The sequence below is a fragment of the Anguilla anguilla genome, chromosome 8 (assembly GCF_013347855.1).
Source record: "Anguilla anguilla isolate fAngAng1 chromosome 8, fAngAng1.pri, whole genome shotgun sequence".
NCBI classification, from domain to species: domain Eukaryota; kingdom Metazoa; phylum Chordata; class Actinopteri; order Anguilliformes; family Anguillidae; genus Anguilla; species Anguilla anguilla.
In genome coordinates, this window is record NC_049208.1 from 54,149,195 (window position 1) to 54,169,660 (window position 20,466).

A 20,466-nucleotide genomic window follows, 5' to 3' on the forward strand; every position below is an offset into this window, starting at 1 on the left:
ACCACGAGGCCAGACACGTGTGCTCGACTCATATCTGGAAGCAATCTAGCACTGCTTAATGAGGCACTTAAAAATGCATGCTCATCATAAATTGGGTCTTTTATTTTGGCTTTATCTGAGGTGGATCCAGGTTTAAGGATTCACAGAAAGAAAGAAAAAAAACCCTTTTCTGCTTCAACTGATCTGGAACAACTTCCTTCTTGTTCCTTTCAGGAACAAGGTGGTTCGTTGAGAAGAAAATTATTAATAGTTACACTTTGGAGGAAACAAACTCTCATCTGGATTTTATAAGTCTGGACTTTATGGGTTTATAGCCTGTTATTTTCCAACCTTGCTGATAACTCCTAACGTTGCAGAAAGCCCACAGCCGGCACTGCCCTTTGAATTGTGCCCTTTAATGTTTACGCTTTCAGAGTGCAGCACTGAGAACATTTCCTTTCAAATGAAGACGAAGAAAATGGCTGCATATATCGTAAGCACTTTAATACAAAACAAATTCACCCATATTTTGTGTTTTTTTTTTCAATACAGTCCATCTAATTACAATTTATACATAATTACAGAAATACTGGCACACGATAAACGCGATAAATATCAATACATGACGAAACACTTCAGAGCAAAGCACATACAACTAAAAAAAAAATTTTAAGTCTAGGGGGAAAGTGATAACAATTATTATCATTTACTCAGTAAACAACTTTTTATAGACTGTGTTGTTGTCAAAAACGTTAATGTGACATTATCCCCGTAATAAATATTAATTATACTGCGTGAATCTTGTGGTTATTTGCCAGAAAATGAAGTTCTCTTGCTCTGTTGGAGGTTTGGCGCACCGACAGCAGCAGACCTGGTTCAAATACATATTTGTTTTGAATTCAAATGCTTTTCTGTGCTCTGTTGATCTTGCCTGGTTTAACCGAGCCTGCCAATATGACCAGAAGGCGGGGTTTGCTCTTTCATTGAGAGTATTCCATTGGTTCCAATACACCAGACATGATCAGTCGAGCGTAGAGAAGCATTCGAATCCAAAACCAATGCGTATTTCACCCACGTCTGGACAGCGGTGTTGTCATGGCAACGTCTGCGAGGCCCATCCGCTCAGGGGCCTCTCGATGACCCCGGGGCCTCCCGGGGCCCTTCAGAGGCCCTTTGCCCACACCGCAGCGGAGATGGTGCTGACGGAGACCTCCTCCTCCTGTCGCCCGCCGCAGCGCGCCCTGATGAACTTGTACAGCGCCGCCAGCGGGATCAGGATGCTCGGCACCCCGGCCAGGAGGAAGATGATGGTGTAGACCCAGCTCGGGTAGGTCAGCGTCTCCAGAGTGGGGAAGTTCTCCTGCGGCCAGAACCGCGAAAGAAACAACGATCAAACCCATGATAAGCTTCTCCGCGGCAACCGTTTGACACACAGGGATCAGTTCAGCCCCAAGCTAACCCTCCACAACACGATGACACACAAGTGTAGAAAGACAGATGCACAGCCAAAACGAATTTTGAGATATCATGTGCGCTTTGTGACATCATCGCGTGTCGCCTCGGGACAAACGCGGCTGCTTAGCAACGGTACGTACGAAGTTGGGGTCCCACACGTTGTAGGTGAGCTCTGCGCTGACTTTGGTGACGAAGTAGAAGAGGAAGATGACCAGCATGATGAGGGGGCTGATCACCCTCCAGGTGGCCTGCCAGAAGATGTTGGGCTTGTGCCCGATCATGAACTCGATATCCCTGTTAAACCTGAAGAGAGCAGAGAGCGGAATCAGCACGAAGGGGGTCACCTTCCACAGCCCTTTACCCCTTAGTGTTTGGGCTGACGGACTGTGGTCTACAGGGTTCGGGTTTATCACAGGATATGTATATATTCACACAGGAAGTGGAATCAGCACCAAGGTGCCTGCTCTAGCAGGTCATATCATGCAGGTTTGATCATGTTAACAATGTTGGCTCAGTAACAATCACGCACTGGTTGCAGATAGCATTGGGGACTTACCTGTCTATCCCATACAGGTAAACCACGCCCACCATCTCGCAGAAGGCAATGATAAGCAGGGGGATGGAGCCAGCAAAGTTGTCAAACAGGGCCAGCCAGTAGTTACCTGATCCTTGTACAAAGATCAGCGCAAAGATGAAGGAGAATAGACATATGGAACCTGAAAAACAGACACAGATTCCATTACCGCCAATATACACAGGTTCCATTACCACTAATATGCACAGGTTCTATTAGCTCACCAATACACACAGGTTCCATTAGCTCATCAAAATACACAGGGTCCATCACCACACCGATGTATACAGGTTCCATTACCACCAATATGCACAGGTTCTATGACCACAACAATGTACACAGAACGTGGTAGAAATTAGCAAGTGTTTGAGGGACTCCTTTGTGCATCAAAGAGTGGACATGAGTGTGGTGGGGATGAGTGTGTGTTGGGGTGAGTATGTGTTGCAAATGATTCTGGGTGGGATAAATATAGCGGGGATGAGTGTATGGTGGGGATTGATGAAGCTTGTACAGACATGGCCCTTTTATTTTCTTCACTCACCAGTGATGGCTTCTTTGGGCCACTTTTTTGGAAGAAGTTTGAGGTCCTGCAGGGGCACTAACACCCCCTCCATATTCCCGAACATGGAGGACAGCCCCAGGCAAAACAGCATGATGAAGAACAGTATAGACCAGAGGGGAGACACGGGCATCTTAGTGATAGCCTCTGTGAACACGATGAAGGCCAGGCCAGTCCCCTCTACACCCTGTGGGACAGAAGCACACGCTAAGCTAATGCACTTTACATGAGCACAAAGGTACGCTAAGCTAATGCACTTTACATGAGCACAAAGGCACGCTAAGCTAATGCACTTTACATGAGCACAAAGGTACGCTAAGCTAATGCACTTTACATGAGCACAAAGGTACGCTAAGCTAATGCACTTTACATGAGCACAAAGGTACGCTAAGCTAATGCACTTTACATGAGCACAAAGGTACGCTAAGCTAATGCACTTTACATCAGAACAAAGGTACGCTAAGCTAATGCACTTTACATCAGAACAAAGGTACGCTAAGCTAATGCACTTTACATGAGCACGAAGGCACGCTAAGCTAATGCACTTTACATGAGCACGAAGGCACGCTAAGCTAATGCACTTTACATGAGAACAAAGGTACGCTAAGCTAATGCACTTTACATCAGAACAAAGGTACGCTAAGCTAATGCACTTTACATGAGAACGAAGGCACGCTAAGCTAATGCACTTTACATGAGCACGAAGGCACGCTAAGCTAATGCACTTTATATGAGCACAAAGGTACGCTAAGCTAATGCACTTTACATAAATGGACTGGTAAATGGACTGCATTTATATAGCATTTATATATGCATTTATTTTATCCAAAGTGCTTTACAATTGATGCCTCTCATTCGCCAGAGCAGTTAGGGGTTAGGTGTCTTGCTCAAGGACACTTCGACACGCCCAGGGCGGGGTTTGAACCGGCAACCCTCCAACTGCCAGACAATCGGTCTTACCTCCTGAGCTATGTCACCGAGCTATGAGCATGAAGGCACGCTAAGCTAATGCACTCTACATGAACACAAAGGCATGCTAAGCTGTGTTGAGTGGCTGTGTTGAGTTTAGAGTGTTAGTATATATACAAGCTGTGTTGAGTGACTGTATTAGTTCAGGTAGGAGCTGTGTTGAGTTCAGAGTGTTAGCTTAAATGCGTGTCAGGACAGACCTCGCTGAGGAAGGTGTTCAGATCGCAGGTCTTCAGACTCAGCCCCTGAATGATCTCAGGAGACGTGCTGTTGAGGCTCTGAAGAACTTCTGCATAGTTACTCTCGGTGATGTTGCCTTCAGTAAGGTCAAAAGTGTTCATCAGAGCCAGGATGTTTCTAGAGAAAAGGAAAAACCAGTAAACATTGGCAGACCCCCACCCAGGATAACTAAAGGCACACACACTTTTACCCAAGATAACTAAAGGTATACACATTTTCACCCACGATAACTAAAGGCACACACATTCTTACCCAGGTTAACTAGAGGCACACACACACACACTTTCACCCAGGATAACTAGAGGCGCACACACACACACACTTTCACCCAGGTTAACTAGAGGCACACACACACACACACTTTCACCCAGGTTAACTAGAGGCACACACACACACACACTTTCACCCAGGATAACTAGAGGCGCACACACACACACACTTTCACCCAGGATAACTAGAGGCACACACACACACACACTTTCACCCAGGATAACTAGAGGCACACACACACGCACACTTTCACCCAGGATAACTAGAGCTAGAGGCACACACACTCGTACCCGTCAACACAGGCGTCCAGCCGCTCTGTGGCGCGGAAGCCGATGATGGAGTAGATGACAGTGGCAGCGTAGATTGAGGTGAAGCCATTAATGACTGAAATAATCACAGCGTCCTGCTCACAGTTGTTACTGGGGGGACAATGGGGGGATACCGTTAACAGACCTCTTTTTGAATCAATAAAATAATTATTAATAATTTATTAGAACAAGAAAATACATGTGTCGCGGTGTCTTACTACACTGGAATATTAACAGTCACAGTCACTAACTACACTGGAATACTCAGTGGTCATGGTCCCATACTGCAGTGGAATACTCTGTAGTCATGGTTACTTACTGCACTGTTATACTCTGTGGTCATGGTTACATACTGCACTGGAATACTCAGTGGTCATGGTCCCATACTGCAGTGGAATACTCTGTAGTCATGGTTACTTACTGCAGTGGAATACTCTGTAGTCATGGTTACTTACTGCACTGTTATACTCTGTAGTCGTGGTTACTTACCGCACTGTTATACCCTGTGGTCATGGTCCCTTACTGCACTGTTATACTCTGTAGTCATGGTTACTTACTGCACTGTTATACTCTGTAGTCGTGGTTACATACTGCACTGTTATACTCTGTAGTCATGGTTACTTACTGCACTGTTATACTCTGTAGTCATGGTTACTTACTGCACTGTTATACTCTGTAGTCATGGTTACTTACTACACTGAGTTGTAGCTGGAGAAGGAGATGAGGCCTCCAAAAGCCAGGGAGAATGAGTAGAACACCTGAGCACCTGCGTCCAGCCAGGTGGATGGGTTTGCAAGCTCTGCCAGCTACAAGGAGCACACACATGCACACACACACGTGTTCCATTACATAATACATTTTGTTGCTCATACCTGAACCCTAGGTGGCAGTATTTACCTGTAAGTACTGCATTAAAACTGTTACAGTAGGAAGAGAGCAAGAGCTTATTATTTATCTTCAGAAGCATTTCATTGTGATTTGGTTTGGCTACAACTTTAAGATTGTTTTCACTTGTGAACATTTGCTAGTCTATCTGGATCGGGTAAATAAGATAAAAACCAGGCACATGTTTGTCAATGCAATTGTAGTATTCATGTTTATACTTCGCTTTCTTGTGTTACATGCGTTGGGGCAGGACATGGGAACTGTCTGCAAAAAATATTTTACAATGAATACAGTAGTGCCTGGTCTTATGGGTCATAATGAAGTCAGTCTTGATAAATATGTGATTAAGGTCAGTTTACTCACATCTGGGGTGAAGAGAAACTTAATTCCATCCACAGAACCTTTGAGCGTCAATCCTCTGACCAGGAAGATGGTGAGCACCAAGTATGGCAGGGTGGACGTGATGTACACTGCCTGGAGAGAGAGGAGTGGGTGGAGTCACAAAGAGAGGAGGGGGTGGAGTCACAGAGAGAGGAGAGGGTGGAGTCACTGAGGTGGGGCCACTAGAGGCCACCACTAGAGGGCGTACCTTGCCGGTGGTCTCTATTCCTCGGATACAGCAGACGTACAGCACGGTCCAGGCGCACGCCAGACACAGGACCATCCACCACTGCAGGCCGCCCGAATCCTCGATGGCCGTTGAGGTGTTGAGCGTCTCCCTGTACCAGAAGTAATCCACCGGGGAGCTGCGGCCGCATTCCGCCACCAGGCCTGCAGGGGGCGACACTTGCACTGAAACCCCAAACCTACTACACCTTGCAAACCTGTAAAATGAGCTTATCTGCCGCCAGTTGGAAAAAAAATCCTGGCTGTTTGTACTGAAATAAGTGCATGACCTGCGCTTTCTGCCAAAATTTTAATGAAACCTCAGTCTGCAGAAGCACTGACTGTCTAATTGAACGGTTGATTGATTAATTGATCGAATGACTGACATACCAGTCCTGTTTGCATTGATGGGACACTGGCTCCATGGCAGAGGTTCCTGGAAGGAGTTGAAGAAGTACCACATGACCCAGGCCATGATGGTGTTGTAGTACAGGCCCACCAAGAAGGACACCAGCATGGATGCAATTCCTGCCAATTACACAGCCCTCAGTTTCGATATTTCATTGTAAATATGTCAACAGTGTGTGTGCATTAACTATGATGTGTCCATTTCCCTATTTTCAGCTCTCCTCTCCACTCCGTAAAGTTATGCACATTTTCTTGAGTTCAGCCTTGTTTTAACGTTAATTGCATTGCTGGGTTGTGACGGCAGGCCTAGAATATGAATATGCAATACACTTTCGATCCAGTAGTCTGCAATACACTCTCGATCCAGTAGGGTGCAATACGCACTTAGTCCAGTAGGATGCAATACAAAAGTGTATGTTCATTGCATATGTACACAATATGTGTATGATAAAATGTAACAATTGTGAAATACTTCTAAAAGTGGTGTACTGACCTACACCGACTAGATAGGGGTGTATGGAGGTCCACACCCCAACACTCCCCTTCCTCAGACGTTGGCCAATCGCAAACTCCAGGTACAAGAGTGGCATTCCCTCCAAGACCAGCAGGATCAGGAACGGGATCATGAAAGCACCTAGGATCACAGGGAAGGACCAGGGAATTACGGCTCAACCAAACTTGATTAGACACAGTGCTGATCGGTTCTGTACTAGTCTCTAGTCTCAGAGCTCTGTCTGCTCTCAGTCATTTCGGTCACAGTGGCCAATGGTAAAGGAAGAGACTAACTGTAGATCAATATGCACAAACTGATCAGCAACATGATGATGAGTTTGGGGCGGCAGTGTAGTATAATGAGTAAGGAGCTATAGGTGTCAGGCTCGATTCCCAGGCAGGACACTGCTGTTGTACCCTGTGAGCAAGGTACTTAACCTGCATTGCTACAGTATATATCCAGCAGTATGAATGGATGCAATGTAAATGCTATGCAAACAGTTGTGTAGGTCGCTCTGGATAAGAGTGTCTGCTAAATACCTTTGGCGCCCTCTGTGGTCATTCTTCACACACTTTAAATGTATTTCATCAAGTTTCCTTGTCTGACCTTTAAGGTGCAGAGCTATTTATCGATGCGGACACCTTGGTGTACTTTTTTACAATACTGTAATGCATTTTGTGCAACAGAAACACATCTCTAAAATGTTTTCCTCTGTAAACCATGTGCAAAGCAGCTGGAATGCTGTCTGAAGAGGTCAGAAACACAGTCGTAAAACGGCTGCCGCACCGTCACCACCACCGCACCATCATACTGTAAAAGGTTTTAATGCTACACGCTTGCTGGAGAAGAGCTGAAATGTAAGCATCCTATCCTCAACACCAGAGCTAATCCACCAAAGAGGAAGACACCAGAATCTGCATTCTCCGTATCCACGGCAACGGGAGGACATGAGAAGTTACACAAGCCGAACACTCATGAATAAAATGTTACGTTGCTCACTTTTGGAAGTGAACTGCAGAGATCCTGGTGAATTTGCCCCCAGCCCGGGAATCACACAGGTACAGAACTCAGGAGAGAACTCACGTCTCGCAGGTACAGAACTCAGGAGAGCTCCTGCGGTTGTTACCCCTGGCGCAGGTGAGAGAGGCCGACCTACCTCCACCGTGGCTCTGGCACAGGTAAGGGAAGCGCCAGACGTTTCCCAGGCCCACGCAGAAGCCCACGCAGGTGAGCATGTACTGGGCCTTGTTGTCCCATTTGGGCCGGTCCCCGGCCTCCTCCAGCTCCATCTTCTCCAGCTGCTGGTGGGACGGGATCCGGCCGTCCAGGCCCGGGTTCGGCAGCTTCAGCTTCATCTGCGCGGCTTGTCCTCTCACAGGTGTGTGGCCGAGTGTGTGTGAGTGTGTGTGTGTGTGTGTGTGACACTGTCACTGTCAGGGGGAGGCTACTGCATTTATACTGACCTTTAGCACCCTGGACCCCCCCTCCACACGCCCTCCCTCTCTCTCACACACACACAAACACACACACACACACATTATCGCTTATTTGATCTTAATGAGTACTACCTGTGATCAGTGAAATGTGGGCGGGTCATAGAGATTGATAGCTTATCAGTGAGCCACAGAAATGGCACTGAATATAAAGTTAATAACCATGACAGTGACCAAGCACATCTGGGGGTATACCTACTGAAACTTCAGTTCTTACAAAAAAAAATATTTCAAGCTACATAGATGGTAGATGTGCAGCTGACTTGCATGGGACAGCACTGTGGTTGGGCTGGTGTGTGCTGGCAGTCTGGGCTGGGGTGCAGTTTCACACAGCCAAGCATCAGGCCCAGGACTCTAGGGACAGTGGAGCAGCCATCCATCTTGGCTCACTACCTGGAACACTGTCATCCATCTTGGCTCCCCAACCAGAGCACTGTCATCCATGGCTGTGATAGCAGGCTGTGGGGCCCCTCCACACACTGGAACAGCAGAATGAGCAGCCCAGGACTAGAACAGCAGAATGAGCAGCCTGACGCTAGAACAGAAGAATGAGCAGCCTACCACTGGAACAGCAGAATGAGCAGCCTGCCACTGGAACAGCAGAATGAGCAGCCTGATACTGGAACAGCAGAATGGGCAGCCTGACACTAGAACAGCAGAATGAGCAGCCTGACACTGGAACAGCAGAATGAGCAGCCTGCCATTGGAACAGCAGAATAAGCAGCCTGACACTAGAACAGCAGAATGAGCAGCCTGACACTGGAACAGATATGAAAATACATTCCTGTTTTGGAGATTATTCACTCTTTCTTTGTAAACATCCAGCCTCTGACACATATCCACCAAACAGCACACTGCTGTTGGTAATTAAAGTGAATGTTTTTCATCTCTGAACAGAGGCACTAAATGCTAGCCGCTATCCTTGATCTGTCCATCACACTTAACCATCACTGAGGCCTTCTGCAATCTTAGCTAGTGTTAAATATGCACACCCAGGCTCTGCTGTTTGGGAGGAAAAGAGCAGAGTGTGATTTACACTGAGGGAAAATGCTTGCCATGCTCAACTGCGTCGGCTGTAAAACCAGCTTATCTCGATAAACTGAAAGAGATTATGGGATGTTCTCGTCATATCTCTGGACACTGTGCTGTAATAAAAAAATATATACAGCACAATGCATCAATGACCAGCACTTTCATCAGATTTTATTTGGCACTAGACAGCATTTCATTACGCAGCAGATACAGCGATACCAACATTCTCTTAGTTCCAGAACAGCCCCGTAAAGCAGTCGGTGTGGCCACTTTATTAGGTACGCCTGCTCGTTATTGCAAATAGCCTGCCCCTCTGAACAGCCAATCATGTGGCAGCAAACCAGCATATAAAGCATGAAGACACAGTGGAGAGGTTTAGCTGTTTGTTCGATCAAACGTTAAGATGGGGACGATGCGTGACCTAAGCGGCTTCGACCGAGGCATGATTGTTGGCGCCAGACATGGCGGTTCCTGCATCTCAGAAATCTCTGCCCTCCTGAGAGTCTGGAGTTCACAGAGAACGGTGCGATAAACAAAAAAACATCAGTTTTGTGACCAAATACGCCTCGTAACTGAGAGAGGAGAATGGACAGACTCATCTTTACAAGCTGTTCACTGATTATCTTTCCATCAAAAAAATATTCAGGGGTTGATTCATGAATTTTTATTATGGTGACAAGCGAACACTTTCATTAACAAGGGAAAACTGACTATGACAACCTCCAAATTCATACTCTTAAATTTGACAGAGACCCCCCCCCCCCCCACTAAAATTGGTGGGCATATGGGCAGATGAGAATCTCATTTTTAAAACCCGTATTGTGCAGCCTTCTTAAAAATTCGAGGAAGAAACCTGGGTACTTATTCAGAGACAAAGCCTGGTTTCCCACATTCACCTGGAAGAGGTTAGTGGAGTCTGTTTATTTCTGCCCTTGTTTATAGACATGCTGCTGCTTCTACCCTGGAGACTTTAGATGCTGCCTAGCATACAGCTCTTAGATTTATAACTGCCCACAATTACAGCTCACATCATCGCTGCATTTTATATTAAAAAAAGTAGTTTGGCCCTCTCTTTCCACAAGGAGAAATCAGCACGGTTTTTTTTTTTTTGTTTGTTTATGAAGCTCCCCTTATCTGTCATCTGTCTTGGTCTGGAATGCCGGAAGCCACCACACACGCTATCGGGACGGCCGAACGCTCCACAGACCTCGAGCCCGCACGGACCTCGGAAAAACCGGCTTTAAATTACGTGCCCCTCGTACCTGGAACGAACCGCAAAACAGGATTGAAACTTGATTCTTTTGAGCAGAAGCTCCTCTCTCACGGTAACCGCCCACAGCTGTGACAGGACAAGGTCACTAGAAGCGATGAAGTGTTTTCAGAAAAGTTTATTAGGAGGGAAGAGGTGTGAATCGAGAACTGGACTAACTAACTATCACCACTCTGGGGGGCACTCCCAATCTGGGATCATTTTTATCACTTAAATCCCCCTCTTTCATGCTACACATGTACCTCCTGTGTCACTTTTCATTTTACATGTACCTCCATCCAGCACTCATATTGTGCTATGTATCATTATCTTGATGTTGTAGCTTGTCATGCCTCCTAGTCTGACTTGGCATAGGTTAGGTCAGAGTAATGTTTACTGTGTGAACTGAACTTAATGTGTTCATGGCTATGAGTAACCGTTACAAAATGAGTATCGTACCTTATTGGACCTGTGTTTTGTAGTTTTTCCAATGACCTTTGGTATGCACTTATTGTACGTTGCTTTGGATAAAAGTATCTGCCAAATAAATGCACTGTAATGTACTGTAATGTAAATGTAATTTAATGTAATGTAATTTACAGCATATAAGAACAGAGAAAGGAGTGAAGGTGTGAATGATGATGTTTATTAGAGGTGAAGAGGTGCGAACAGAGAGATGTTCATTAAGAGTGGGGTGTGGGGATTTAGAACAACCCAACCTTACATGCAGAATTCAATGCCAAATTGTGCCTGTAAATGCTGAAGGGCAAAGTTTATGTCCTTTATCGGGTACGGCAGCCAGTGCCAAAACACACAAACAGCGTTCTGAACCGAAGCTTCACACACTTCACAAGCCTGTTGTTCTGCGAGACCAGGCACATGCAATAACCCCTAAATATGCAATATGGGGACACAGATTAAGCCCATTCTTAGACTAATTTCAACTTTGAGCAGAGATTCTCAATACGAAACTGAGTTTAGTCCAGGACAAAGCTAGATTTGCCCGAGGTGTCTTCTGAAACTTCTCCGCATTCTTCCAATTTTACGGTAACTGATATCACAGGGGGGGCAAAGTGATGATGTTGTCTCAGGACAGATGATGATGATAATGATGATGAGGAGGACGGTCTTCATCGTCGGGCATGCGGAGCACGCAGTGGCTCTGTGCTCTGGGCAGATGCCAGTTTGATGTGACTTCACCTGGCTGAGACACGCATGAGATAAACTGATAAGCCCTGGGGGGGTCAGACAGCCCCACCCAGGACACTACAGAGAACGCTTACAGTCAGCAACACCGTTTATTACCGCGACCAAACGCGGGAGCCATATTGGATATTTCAGCCAAACCATGAGACACGACACCTACGGCCTAATGAAATGTGGCTCAGCGCCACTTATAGACTGCGTGGTTTATATCACATGGTAGCCTCAGATTTATTTTAAATAATAGCCACAGACAACTCCGGAACTGACTGTCACTCTTCAGGAAAATGAGCCAAAATGGCGACAAAAATGTAACACGTACAGCGAGTCAAAGTTTGAGCTCGAACACACAGGAAGCTGTTTACTTTTGTTTTACCACTGTGATAGAAAACAAGGTTTCTTACTGTGTTCAATGACATGAAAATGTATGTTCATGTGTTTATAACAAAACTATGTATGTACCTAAATGTGCAAAATGGAAAGGTACTGAGAAGGAACAACCTTCGAGGAGGAAGAAAGAATGTGGATGAGCTGAGGGAGTCGATAACGATAGCGATCTGGGCATACCGCCAAGTTTCACCTGAAACAATCTTTGGTACAAGAGGAAGACAAGAGGCTTGGCACAGGTGTCTGAGAAGGTCACAAATATATAAACGTGACTTGAGGGATATACTTTGTAAATGGAGTAAAATTTGTAGTAAAAAGTACATTTTCTATAAGCATATAATCAGGTGGTATATGTATGACCATGCGAAGGGAGAATAAGAAGTTAGATTAAGATGGAACACACTCCAGGTAAAATCTATGACAACACATTTTCATTTCACTTTAATAATGATTATTGACATCTTATCATCATTATGACAATGTGTTTAATGTGCACAACACGTTTTATGAATAGAGCACGTTGGAGGGTGCTTTGAGAATGCACGACAATATCATTAATATTCAACAACAGAATTCTACAGTCAAGAGTCAAATTAATTTCAATTTATCACGGCAGTGAAGACTTATTACACGCATATGTATTGACCAGGAGATGTCACTAGAGAGGAAGGTGTCAAATGCCCCAAATGAGAAAGGTCTCAAACTTTTTATGCTTGGTCCGGGCAGAAGGGGTCCTGTTCTACGTCCTACCCAGTATCTGTGGAATTTTACTGTAGCATTTTTGAATAATCCCATTTATTCGAATACAAGCGAATTTAAAATTATGAAAAATTTAAAAATTCATATTACAGTAAAATTCCACAGAAACTGGGTTGAACATTGAACAGGAGCCTATCTGCTACGAACAAGTGCCAAAACTTTGGGACCTTTCAAATTTGGGGAGAAATTCTAATCGAAATGTTCATTTTTTTTAATATATTATCTTGTAATGGATTACATAGAAGGTTTGAAGTGTCAAAAGTCGGAGATCTTTCAATTTTGAGGCCAAATTGCCATGCAATATGTCCATTTTTCAATAGGCTTTTATTACTGTATTTGCTAATATAGACAATTTGGAGTTTTATATGCATACGTTGCCGTGATATTTAATTCACACCATGGCAGATGTTCATTGGTTCCTGTTCTCTCTCACGCACGTGATGCAATGTTGAGACTATTAGATTTTGAGGAGAAAACAAAATGCGTGACACTTCGGTATCTGATAGTACAGCCTAAAAAAGACATGTGAAGTGAACATCATTTCTTATTTTTATTTTCACATTACCACCATTGTTAAATTTCTCTCTTGAGCCGTATCTCACTTTTAGAAGCACATTACATCGTTACAACTCCAGCGTCGTATTTCAAGACGTTCATTAAAGTAGCAATCCGAGATCATCTGAGAGCAACTGCGCACGAATTCCTCACGCTGGTGACGTAAGCAGGTTGCTTCCTCTGCTTTAGGGAGCGGGTGTGTGAGCGCGTGGGAGCCGCTAGATCTTGTTCGCAGGTCAACATTAAATCTCAAGCTCCATATTAACACGCAGAATATCTGTGCAGAGCTCTCAGCGACCTCCGTTTGACCGAAATTCGCATTCAGAGTTCAGCCATGGCGAAAAACATTACCCTGTACTGGGGCTCCGGCTCGCCCCCGTGCTGGCGCGTTATGATCGCCCTGGAAGAGAAGGGTTTGCAAGGATACAACGGCAAACTTCTCTCCTTCGAGAAGCAGGAGCACAAGTCCAAAGAAGTCATGGACATCAACCCGCGGGGACAGGTAGCGAAGCGCTAACGGCTAGCTGACGTGCTGCACGCATCTTGTGTTTAAATGGCGGACGGTGCGGAGCGTGTTTTGGAATGGCTTCGCAGATAACTTTCTGCCGAAGCATCGCCAGTCCACTGTTCAGTCTTTAGGTGCAACGAGAGAAATTATGCAAAGGGAACTCGTACTCTGGTTTGAATGACAGTCATTGCAGCATCTCCAGCCTTGTCATAAGTGAGCTATTTTGCTCACTCGCTAAACAATTTATATTTGAATAATTTGTTCGTACTGCTGTGGGCGGTGAGTAAAATACCGTGCTGAAAATTCAAACGTGGCAATAAGTCAATTTGGTTAAAAATGCATTTTAAAAAATGTATCAAACTAGTGTTATTCCACAGAGCTGTTGCATAGGTCTGTTTGTACAGTAGCCTAGGTGACACTTGTTCGGAAGTTCCCTTGACGATTGGACTTGTTAGTCAGTTTTATAACTTGCTAACAAGGTGTTTTGCTTAACGCTCGCGTGATTCTTTAGTATTCACGACGGTATTAATATCACGTAATGATTGTTCGGTCTCAGGACCGGACGAGCATGCTCCTCGAGGGTTGCACTTAGACGGGCAAAAACGGTTCTCTATTGACTTAAAGTTAACGTTTCCATGTTATCTTTGGCTGGGTTGCACTTGGGGACTGCTGTTCACCGTTCCAGTTTTTTTGTTGTTTTTTTGATTTTATAAACTGCTGTGTCATGCTTACCCGTGTTTTTTTAATTTATTCCTTTAGCTGCCCGCCTTCAAGCACGGAAACAACGTAGTGAACGAGTCTTACGCTGCGTGCCTGTACCTGGAGGTAAGGTACTTGCGACCTTTTTTTACCGGACAGAGAGCCGGTTTTACTGGTAGGCTATTACACGCCCGTGTGGAGTGACTGCCAAAAGTTTTCACCCCATGTAACTCTCAATAATGAGTCAAATGGAGTATTTAAATATCATCATAAATGCCGTTCAGTCCGTAATTTTGACAGTGACACAATTTTTGGGTTCAGGTTTCACTCCTGTTACCTTGGAAATTTCGGCAGGTGGGGCTCAGTGTTACTAAAGAGACGCTGTCCACAGAAAGAATGGATGGTGCGCCTTTTAAGAGCGTGCGTGTGCTGCCCCCTAAAGGACACACGCAGGACTGCACCCAATTAGAACAGCATTCAGAACACATACTGGTGACAGCTGCGTAAATACGGTCATTAAATATTGTAAAGTGTTCAGTAAACATGCTTTGGGTGAATATTGGCCGGTTGTTGAACCTTAAGCATTCCGGTTGGTTGCAGAGCCAGTTCCGATCACAGGGAACGCCGCTGCTGTTGGGCGGGGCGGAGGAGCAGGCTCGGATGTACCAGCGCATGTTTGAGGCCCAGACTCTCCTGCAGAAACTCAGTAAGCACACCCCCACCCCCCACCCCCACCTGTAACACTCCCCCTTCACCTGTAACGCCCCCCCCCCCCCCACCTGTAACACTCCCCCTTCACCTGGAACGCCCCCCCCCCACCTGTAACACTTCCCCTTCACCTGTAACGCCCCCCCCACCTGTAACACTCCCCCCACCTGTAACACTCCCCCTTCACCTGTAACGCCCCCCCCACATATAACACTTCCCCTTCACGTGTAATGCCCCCCCCACCTGTAACACTTCCCCTTCACCTGTAACGCCCCCCCCACCTGTAACACTCCCCCTTCACCTGTAACGCCCCCCCCACATGTAACACTTCCCCTTCACCTGTAACGCCCCCCCCACCTGTAACACTCCCCCTTCACCTGTAACGCCCCCCCCACCTGTAACACTCCCCCTTCACCTGTAAAACCCCCCATCTGTAATGCCCCCTTCACCTTTAACACCCACCCCTCACCTGTAGGTGGATGGATGGATGGATGATGAAAAAGATGCCATCTTTATCCTGCAGGTGATGTCATCTACTACACATGGCGTGTTCCTGAGGCAGAGAGGCATGATTCTGCAGTGCAGAGGAACAAAGAGGCTCTGACTACAGAACTGAAGCTGTGGGAACAATGTCTGCAACAGGTACGCACACCTGAGACAGGTACACACACCTGAGACAGGTACACACTCTCCTGAGACAGGTACACACGCACACACACACCTGAGACAGATAAACACACACCTGTGACAGGTACACACACCTGAGACAGGTACCCATTCACCTGAGACAGGTACACACACCTGAGACAGGTATGCACACCAGACACAGGTACACACACCTGAGACAGGTACACACTCACCTGAGACAGATAAACACACCTGAGACAGGTACGCACACCTGACACAGGTACACACACCTGAGACAGGTACACACTCACCTGAGACAGGTACACACTCACCTGAGACAGATAAACACACCTGAGACAGGTATGCACACCTGAGACAGGTACACACACCTGAGACAGGTACACACTCTCCTGAGACAGGTACGAACACACACCTGAGACAGGTACACACGCACACACACACCTGAGACAGATAAACACACACCTGAGACAGGTACCCATTCACCTGAGACAGGTACACACACTTGTGACAGGTACACACACCTGCGATAGGTGCACACACTGGCGACAGGTACACGCACTTGTAACGGGGACACACACCTGCAGAATGTGCATAAATACATACCCACCCACACAGTTGCAGAAGGTTCTGTACACACACACACACACCGATATTACAATGTGTAAATGCTACATGAAAAAGTTGTGTAATTCGCTCTGGATCAGACCGTCTACTAAATGCCTGTGATGTAATGTAATCGTGTTGTGCTGGGAAAGTAGACTGCACGTGTGGGGACCCCCGTTTTAGCCCATTAACCCCAGAAGTCCCCGGCAGCCTCCATCCATCGGGCCGGTCCTCAGAAATCTAAAATCTCCTTCATCACGCTCTACGATTGTCTGGGCCAATCAGAGATGTGCACTAGTACTGAAATAGTATTTCTAAAAAACAAAACAAAGTGGGCTATTTTGAGCAGGCGTTTCTTCCTTTTTCCAGGTAGGGGAGGGTTCGTTCTTGGCCGGGAAGTCCTTCTCATTGGCTGACGTCATTGTCTTCCCTGTCATCGCCTACGCAGTACGCTTTGGGTGAGTACTCGCATTCTGCTTTGTATTGGATGATGGAGTGGGGGGGTGGGGTGGGGGGGGTTTACATAATGACCCCAGAGGTTAGTAGTGCTGCTGTTTTTCCTCTGTAATCGGGGGGGGGGGGGGGGGGCTGATTTAGACCTGGTTCGCCAGATGAGTAGGATCCGGCCAATCGGTGACATCCCTGACCAGTCGGGTGACCTGCATCAGCCAATGAACCGTCGGTTAGAAGAGAAAAGCAGCAGTCCTGGAGGGTCAGGCTGTGTTTCCCTGCTGTAGTGTATCTCACTGAGTGCAGGCTGGTGCTGGCCCTGGCCCTGCTGCTGTCTCCCTGTGCAGGCTGTCTCTGGAGAGGTACCCCCGCCTGGGGCAGTACTACTCCCTGCTGAAGGACCGCCCCAGCATCAAGGCCTCCTGGCCCCCCCACTGGCTGGAGAACCCCCAGGGCATGGACACTCTGAAGGATCTCTGAGCCGCCGTCTGCCCGCCTGCCCGTCCCTCTGTCTGCCAGTCTGCCCGCCTGCCCGTCCCTCTGTCTGCCAGTCTGCCCGCCTGCCCGTCCCTCTGTCTGCCAGTCTGCCCGCCTGCCCGTCCCTCTGTCTGCCAGTCTGCCCGCCTGCCCGTCCCTCTGTCTGCCAGTCTGCCCGCTTGCCCGTCCCTCTGTCTGCCAGTCTGTCCACCTGCCCGTCCCTCTGTCTGCCCGCCTGTTCGTAGCCGTATAGAATGCAGCGTGAAGTGCATCTCTCTGCAGCCCTAACCCTAAACTCACCATATGCTCAGTACCTGCACACAGGGTCTTAACAATGAGTGCTAGGCCTACAGCTGTGTGCTGTTTAGTGTGTCCAATGTACAGCATAAATGTTCTGAGTAAACTGCTTTAATAAAAAAGATAATTGTCTCTTTCATTCTGTTCGTGTTCATCCGTGCATGCACACGTGTATGTGAACCATTTACACACAGGCGTATGTACTGCGGCGTGTCCTCATACACACCAGCCACACACACGCGTGCACGCGCCAGACACGCTGTGACGCTTTTGCAAACGAGCCCGAATGGCGGGAAACGCGATCCGGGCGTAAGCGTCAGCGCAGACGTCGCCCGGAGACCCCGCCTCCTGAGAAGTGTGCGCTCGTTTGCCACGTCCAGTGCGGCTCGCCGGCGCACTGTCCCACGATTATGAAAGGGAATCGCCTGCTAGTTCATGGCCAGAATGCTCACGACTCGTCAGGGGCATGGTCTAGCACCACGACGTTACGTGAGCGCTTCAGAACAAAAAACGGGACTGAACTGAACTAGTATGCAAGTAATCACGCCCTTTATAATCATGCAGATTGCATACATTTACTTCTTTACCCCTCTGCCAAGGTCCGTATCCCCAGAGCACATCCACTTTGCACTACAAAAAAATAGTGGACTGTTCAGTTGAACCTTGCAGAACGGATGGCTCGTTCTGCCCACTGAGTAAGCTGAGATGGAGATGGTTATCCTGCTGATAAAGTGGTGGGTATATCCACCTGACCACCAAAATACCCAATGCACAAAATAGGCTACTCAATAGCAATACTATCATATAGCCAGCTCTCCTCAAATAGGCAGTTTTAGCGAGTAGCCTAGGCCTTATAGCCTACATTTATTTTCATTTGCAGTATGAAATTGTGCGCATTTTTAATCAAAATTATTTGTGGATATGTGCACTTCCTTCTCCGCACTCGAATTCATGGTAAATATCTGCAATGCTTAGAATGTAAACAAAATTGAAGTGTAGGTTTTGTTTTTGCTGGTTATTCTGAAAGCTAACAAGGTAGATAACAGACTGGTGTATCTTGTTTGTTAAGTGTAGACTAGCTACTTGGTGATTAAAACTGATTTTAAATTGATAAATTGAATTTATGATTTAATCCCCCTAACACGGTATGAAGATGCTGTGTGTTAAGCTACTTGCCATTTGATTAGTCCGATCGCTGGCACTTGATACACGCTTGATACTAAAGGAAAATTACTAATGATTAGTTTAAAGTTGCTGCAGCTGATTTTGCTCAAGCAGTCTAAGTTGCTGTTAATAATAGCCGGCGTTCGTGGGGGCTGTTTATTCATCTCTCTTTAAAATGTTGCATAGATGAAATTACATGTTAATGAAATTGCCTACCGTGTACCCTGCATAACAGTAATAGCCTACATGAACTATCTTGCCTGTTTTATTTATTTATTTTTTCTCCTACTGAACTAAGTTTGGATAGACTGCAAACCATCTGGTGGTCACATATTTTCCAATGGTGGCAACTGTTACCATGAATTAATTTCATGTTCATTATAGCCTATGACTGATACATACAGCATGCTACATCTTAAACGGATAAATATTGACTGACATACACGGTAAAACGTCGGTTTTTAAATATTTCGACTGCGTTTTTTAATGGAGGAAATTAACACATACAGCTAAAAACTACATGTTCTAAGCTTCATTTTGATGTATAGGTTGCGGGGGTTTTAAAGAAATCCAGCTGCCACACCAGGCTTGTGTCTTGCTAGCTCCCGCACCTCCTCCTCAATGCGAGAGTTTCCCTGAGTGATAGCCGGGAACAGTCAGCTCTTCAGCCCGCTGCCTGCTGTGCGCTGACTCGGTGGGGGCGACTACAGAATATAGCGATCACTTTTCAATCATGTGTAGTAAAGGAAACGACTAGTCAGTGAAATCAAAGTTCTATGCTGCAAACAGAATGGGCATTTTTATCTAGGCTAGTGGCCATCCACAATGATATGAATCGATCTGAAGAAACATAATGGCTGACGCATTTTATTTGTTAAACATTTTGCAGCGCAGTGGCTCAAAATTTGTGTGTGTAACTGGTGCCCGCACCCTCTTTTCTTGCAGTTCAAGTCTTTCAAGTCATGTTCTTATTTGATGGAAAGAGGTGAGTCATTGAAGGTGAACAAAGAGGAAGTAGAAGAGAAGAAGGGGGAGAAGCAGAAAACCTTTTTCGAGAGAGATTTTAAAAAATCTACTCTTTTATTTTGCCTTTTTCAGTAGGCTAGTTTAATTACCAAAAAATATTTACGCAAAATTCTCTCTATATGTTTTTTAATGCTCAGTTTAGTAGTAATTTATTGTTGCCTTTTTTAGAGGTTCTCTATATAAGTAGATATAAACAATCAAAGTGAAATCAATACAATGATTTGTAAGTACATTCTCTTTTATACTACCTACGTGAGTGTAATCATGTAATTCTATGACATATAACCACAGCATTTACTATCTATCTTTTGTTTTTCTGTACATATATATAAGTATATATATACTTTCTGCCTGTGAACAATAATTAAAGTCATCGTAACAGGTAGATTAAGCAAATGTGAGCCAAGTGCAACAGTCAAAAATGTATATTAGTAGTATATTTGTACATACGTAATTATTACC

At 45.9% G+C, this 20,466-nt stretch overlaps 2 protein-coding genes across 4 annotated transcripts; one reads left to right on the forward strand and one right to left on the reverse strand.

Moving 5' to 3' along the window:
- Positions 1-462: 462 nt before the first annotated feature.
- Positions 463-8,176, reverse strand: LOC118233684 (sodium-dependent neutral amino acid transporter B(0)AT1-like). Its single transcript, XM_035429533.1, has 12 exons — positions 7,903-8,176; positions 6,747-6,887; positions 6,236-6,373; positions 5,829-6,010; positions 5,603-5,713; positions 5,048-5,160; positions 4,337-4,465; positions 3,737-3,893; positions 2,550-2,754; positions 1,991-2,150; positions 1,575-1,737; positions 463-1,339 (listed from the first exon to the last, which is right to left on the reverse strand). The coding sequence occupies exons 1-12, from the start codon at positions 8,099-8,101 to the stop codon at positions 1,142-1,144; spliced, it is 1,896 nt and encodes a 631-aa protein (XP_035285424.1). The 5' UTR covers positions 8,102-8,176; the 3' UTR covers positions 463-1,141.
- Positions 8,177-13,446: 5,270 nt separating this feature from the next.
- Positions 13,447-17,949, forward strand: LOC118233362 (glutathione S-transferase A-like). 3 transcript variants are annotated; one of them, XM_035429008.1, is made up of 7 exons: positions 13,447-13,926; positions 14,692-14,757; positions 15,232-15,337; positions 15,863-15,981; positions 16,960-17,048; positions 17,388-17,567; positions 17,728-17,949. In XM_035429008.1, exons 1-6 carry the CDS (start codon positions 13,759-13,761, stop codon positions 17,518-17,520), a joined length of 681 nt encoding a protein of 226 aa, XP_035284899.1. In that variant the 5' UTR covers positions 13,447-13,758; the 3' UTR covers positions 17,521-17,567; positions 17,728-17,949. The 3 variants fall into 3 exon arrangements, with proteins under 3 accessions (XP_035284899.1, XP_035284900.1, XP_035284898.1); XM_035429009.1 differs by having other exon boundaries at positions 17,388-17,536; positions 17,729-17,949; XM_035429007.1 differs by having other exon boundaries at positions 13,448-13,926; positions 17,388-17,949.
- The last annotated feature ends 2,517 nt before the right edge of the window (positions 17,950-20,466 follow it).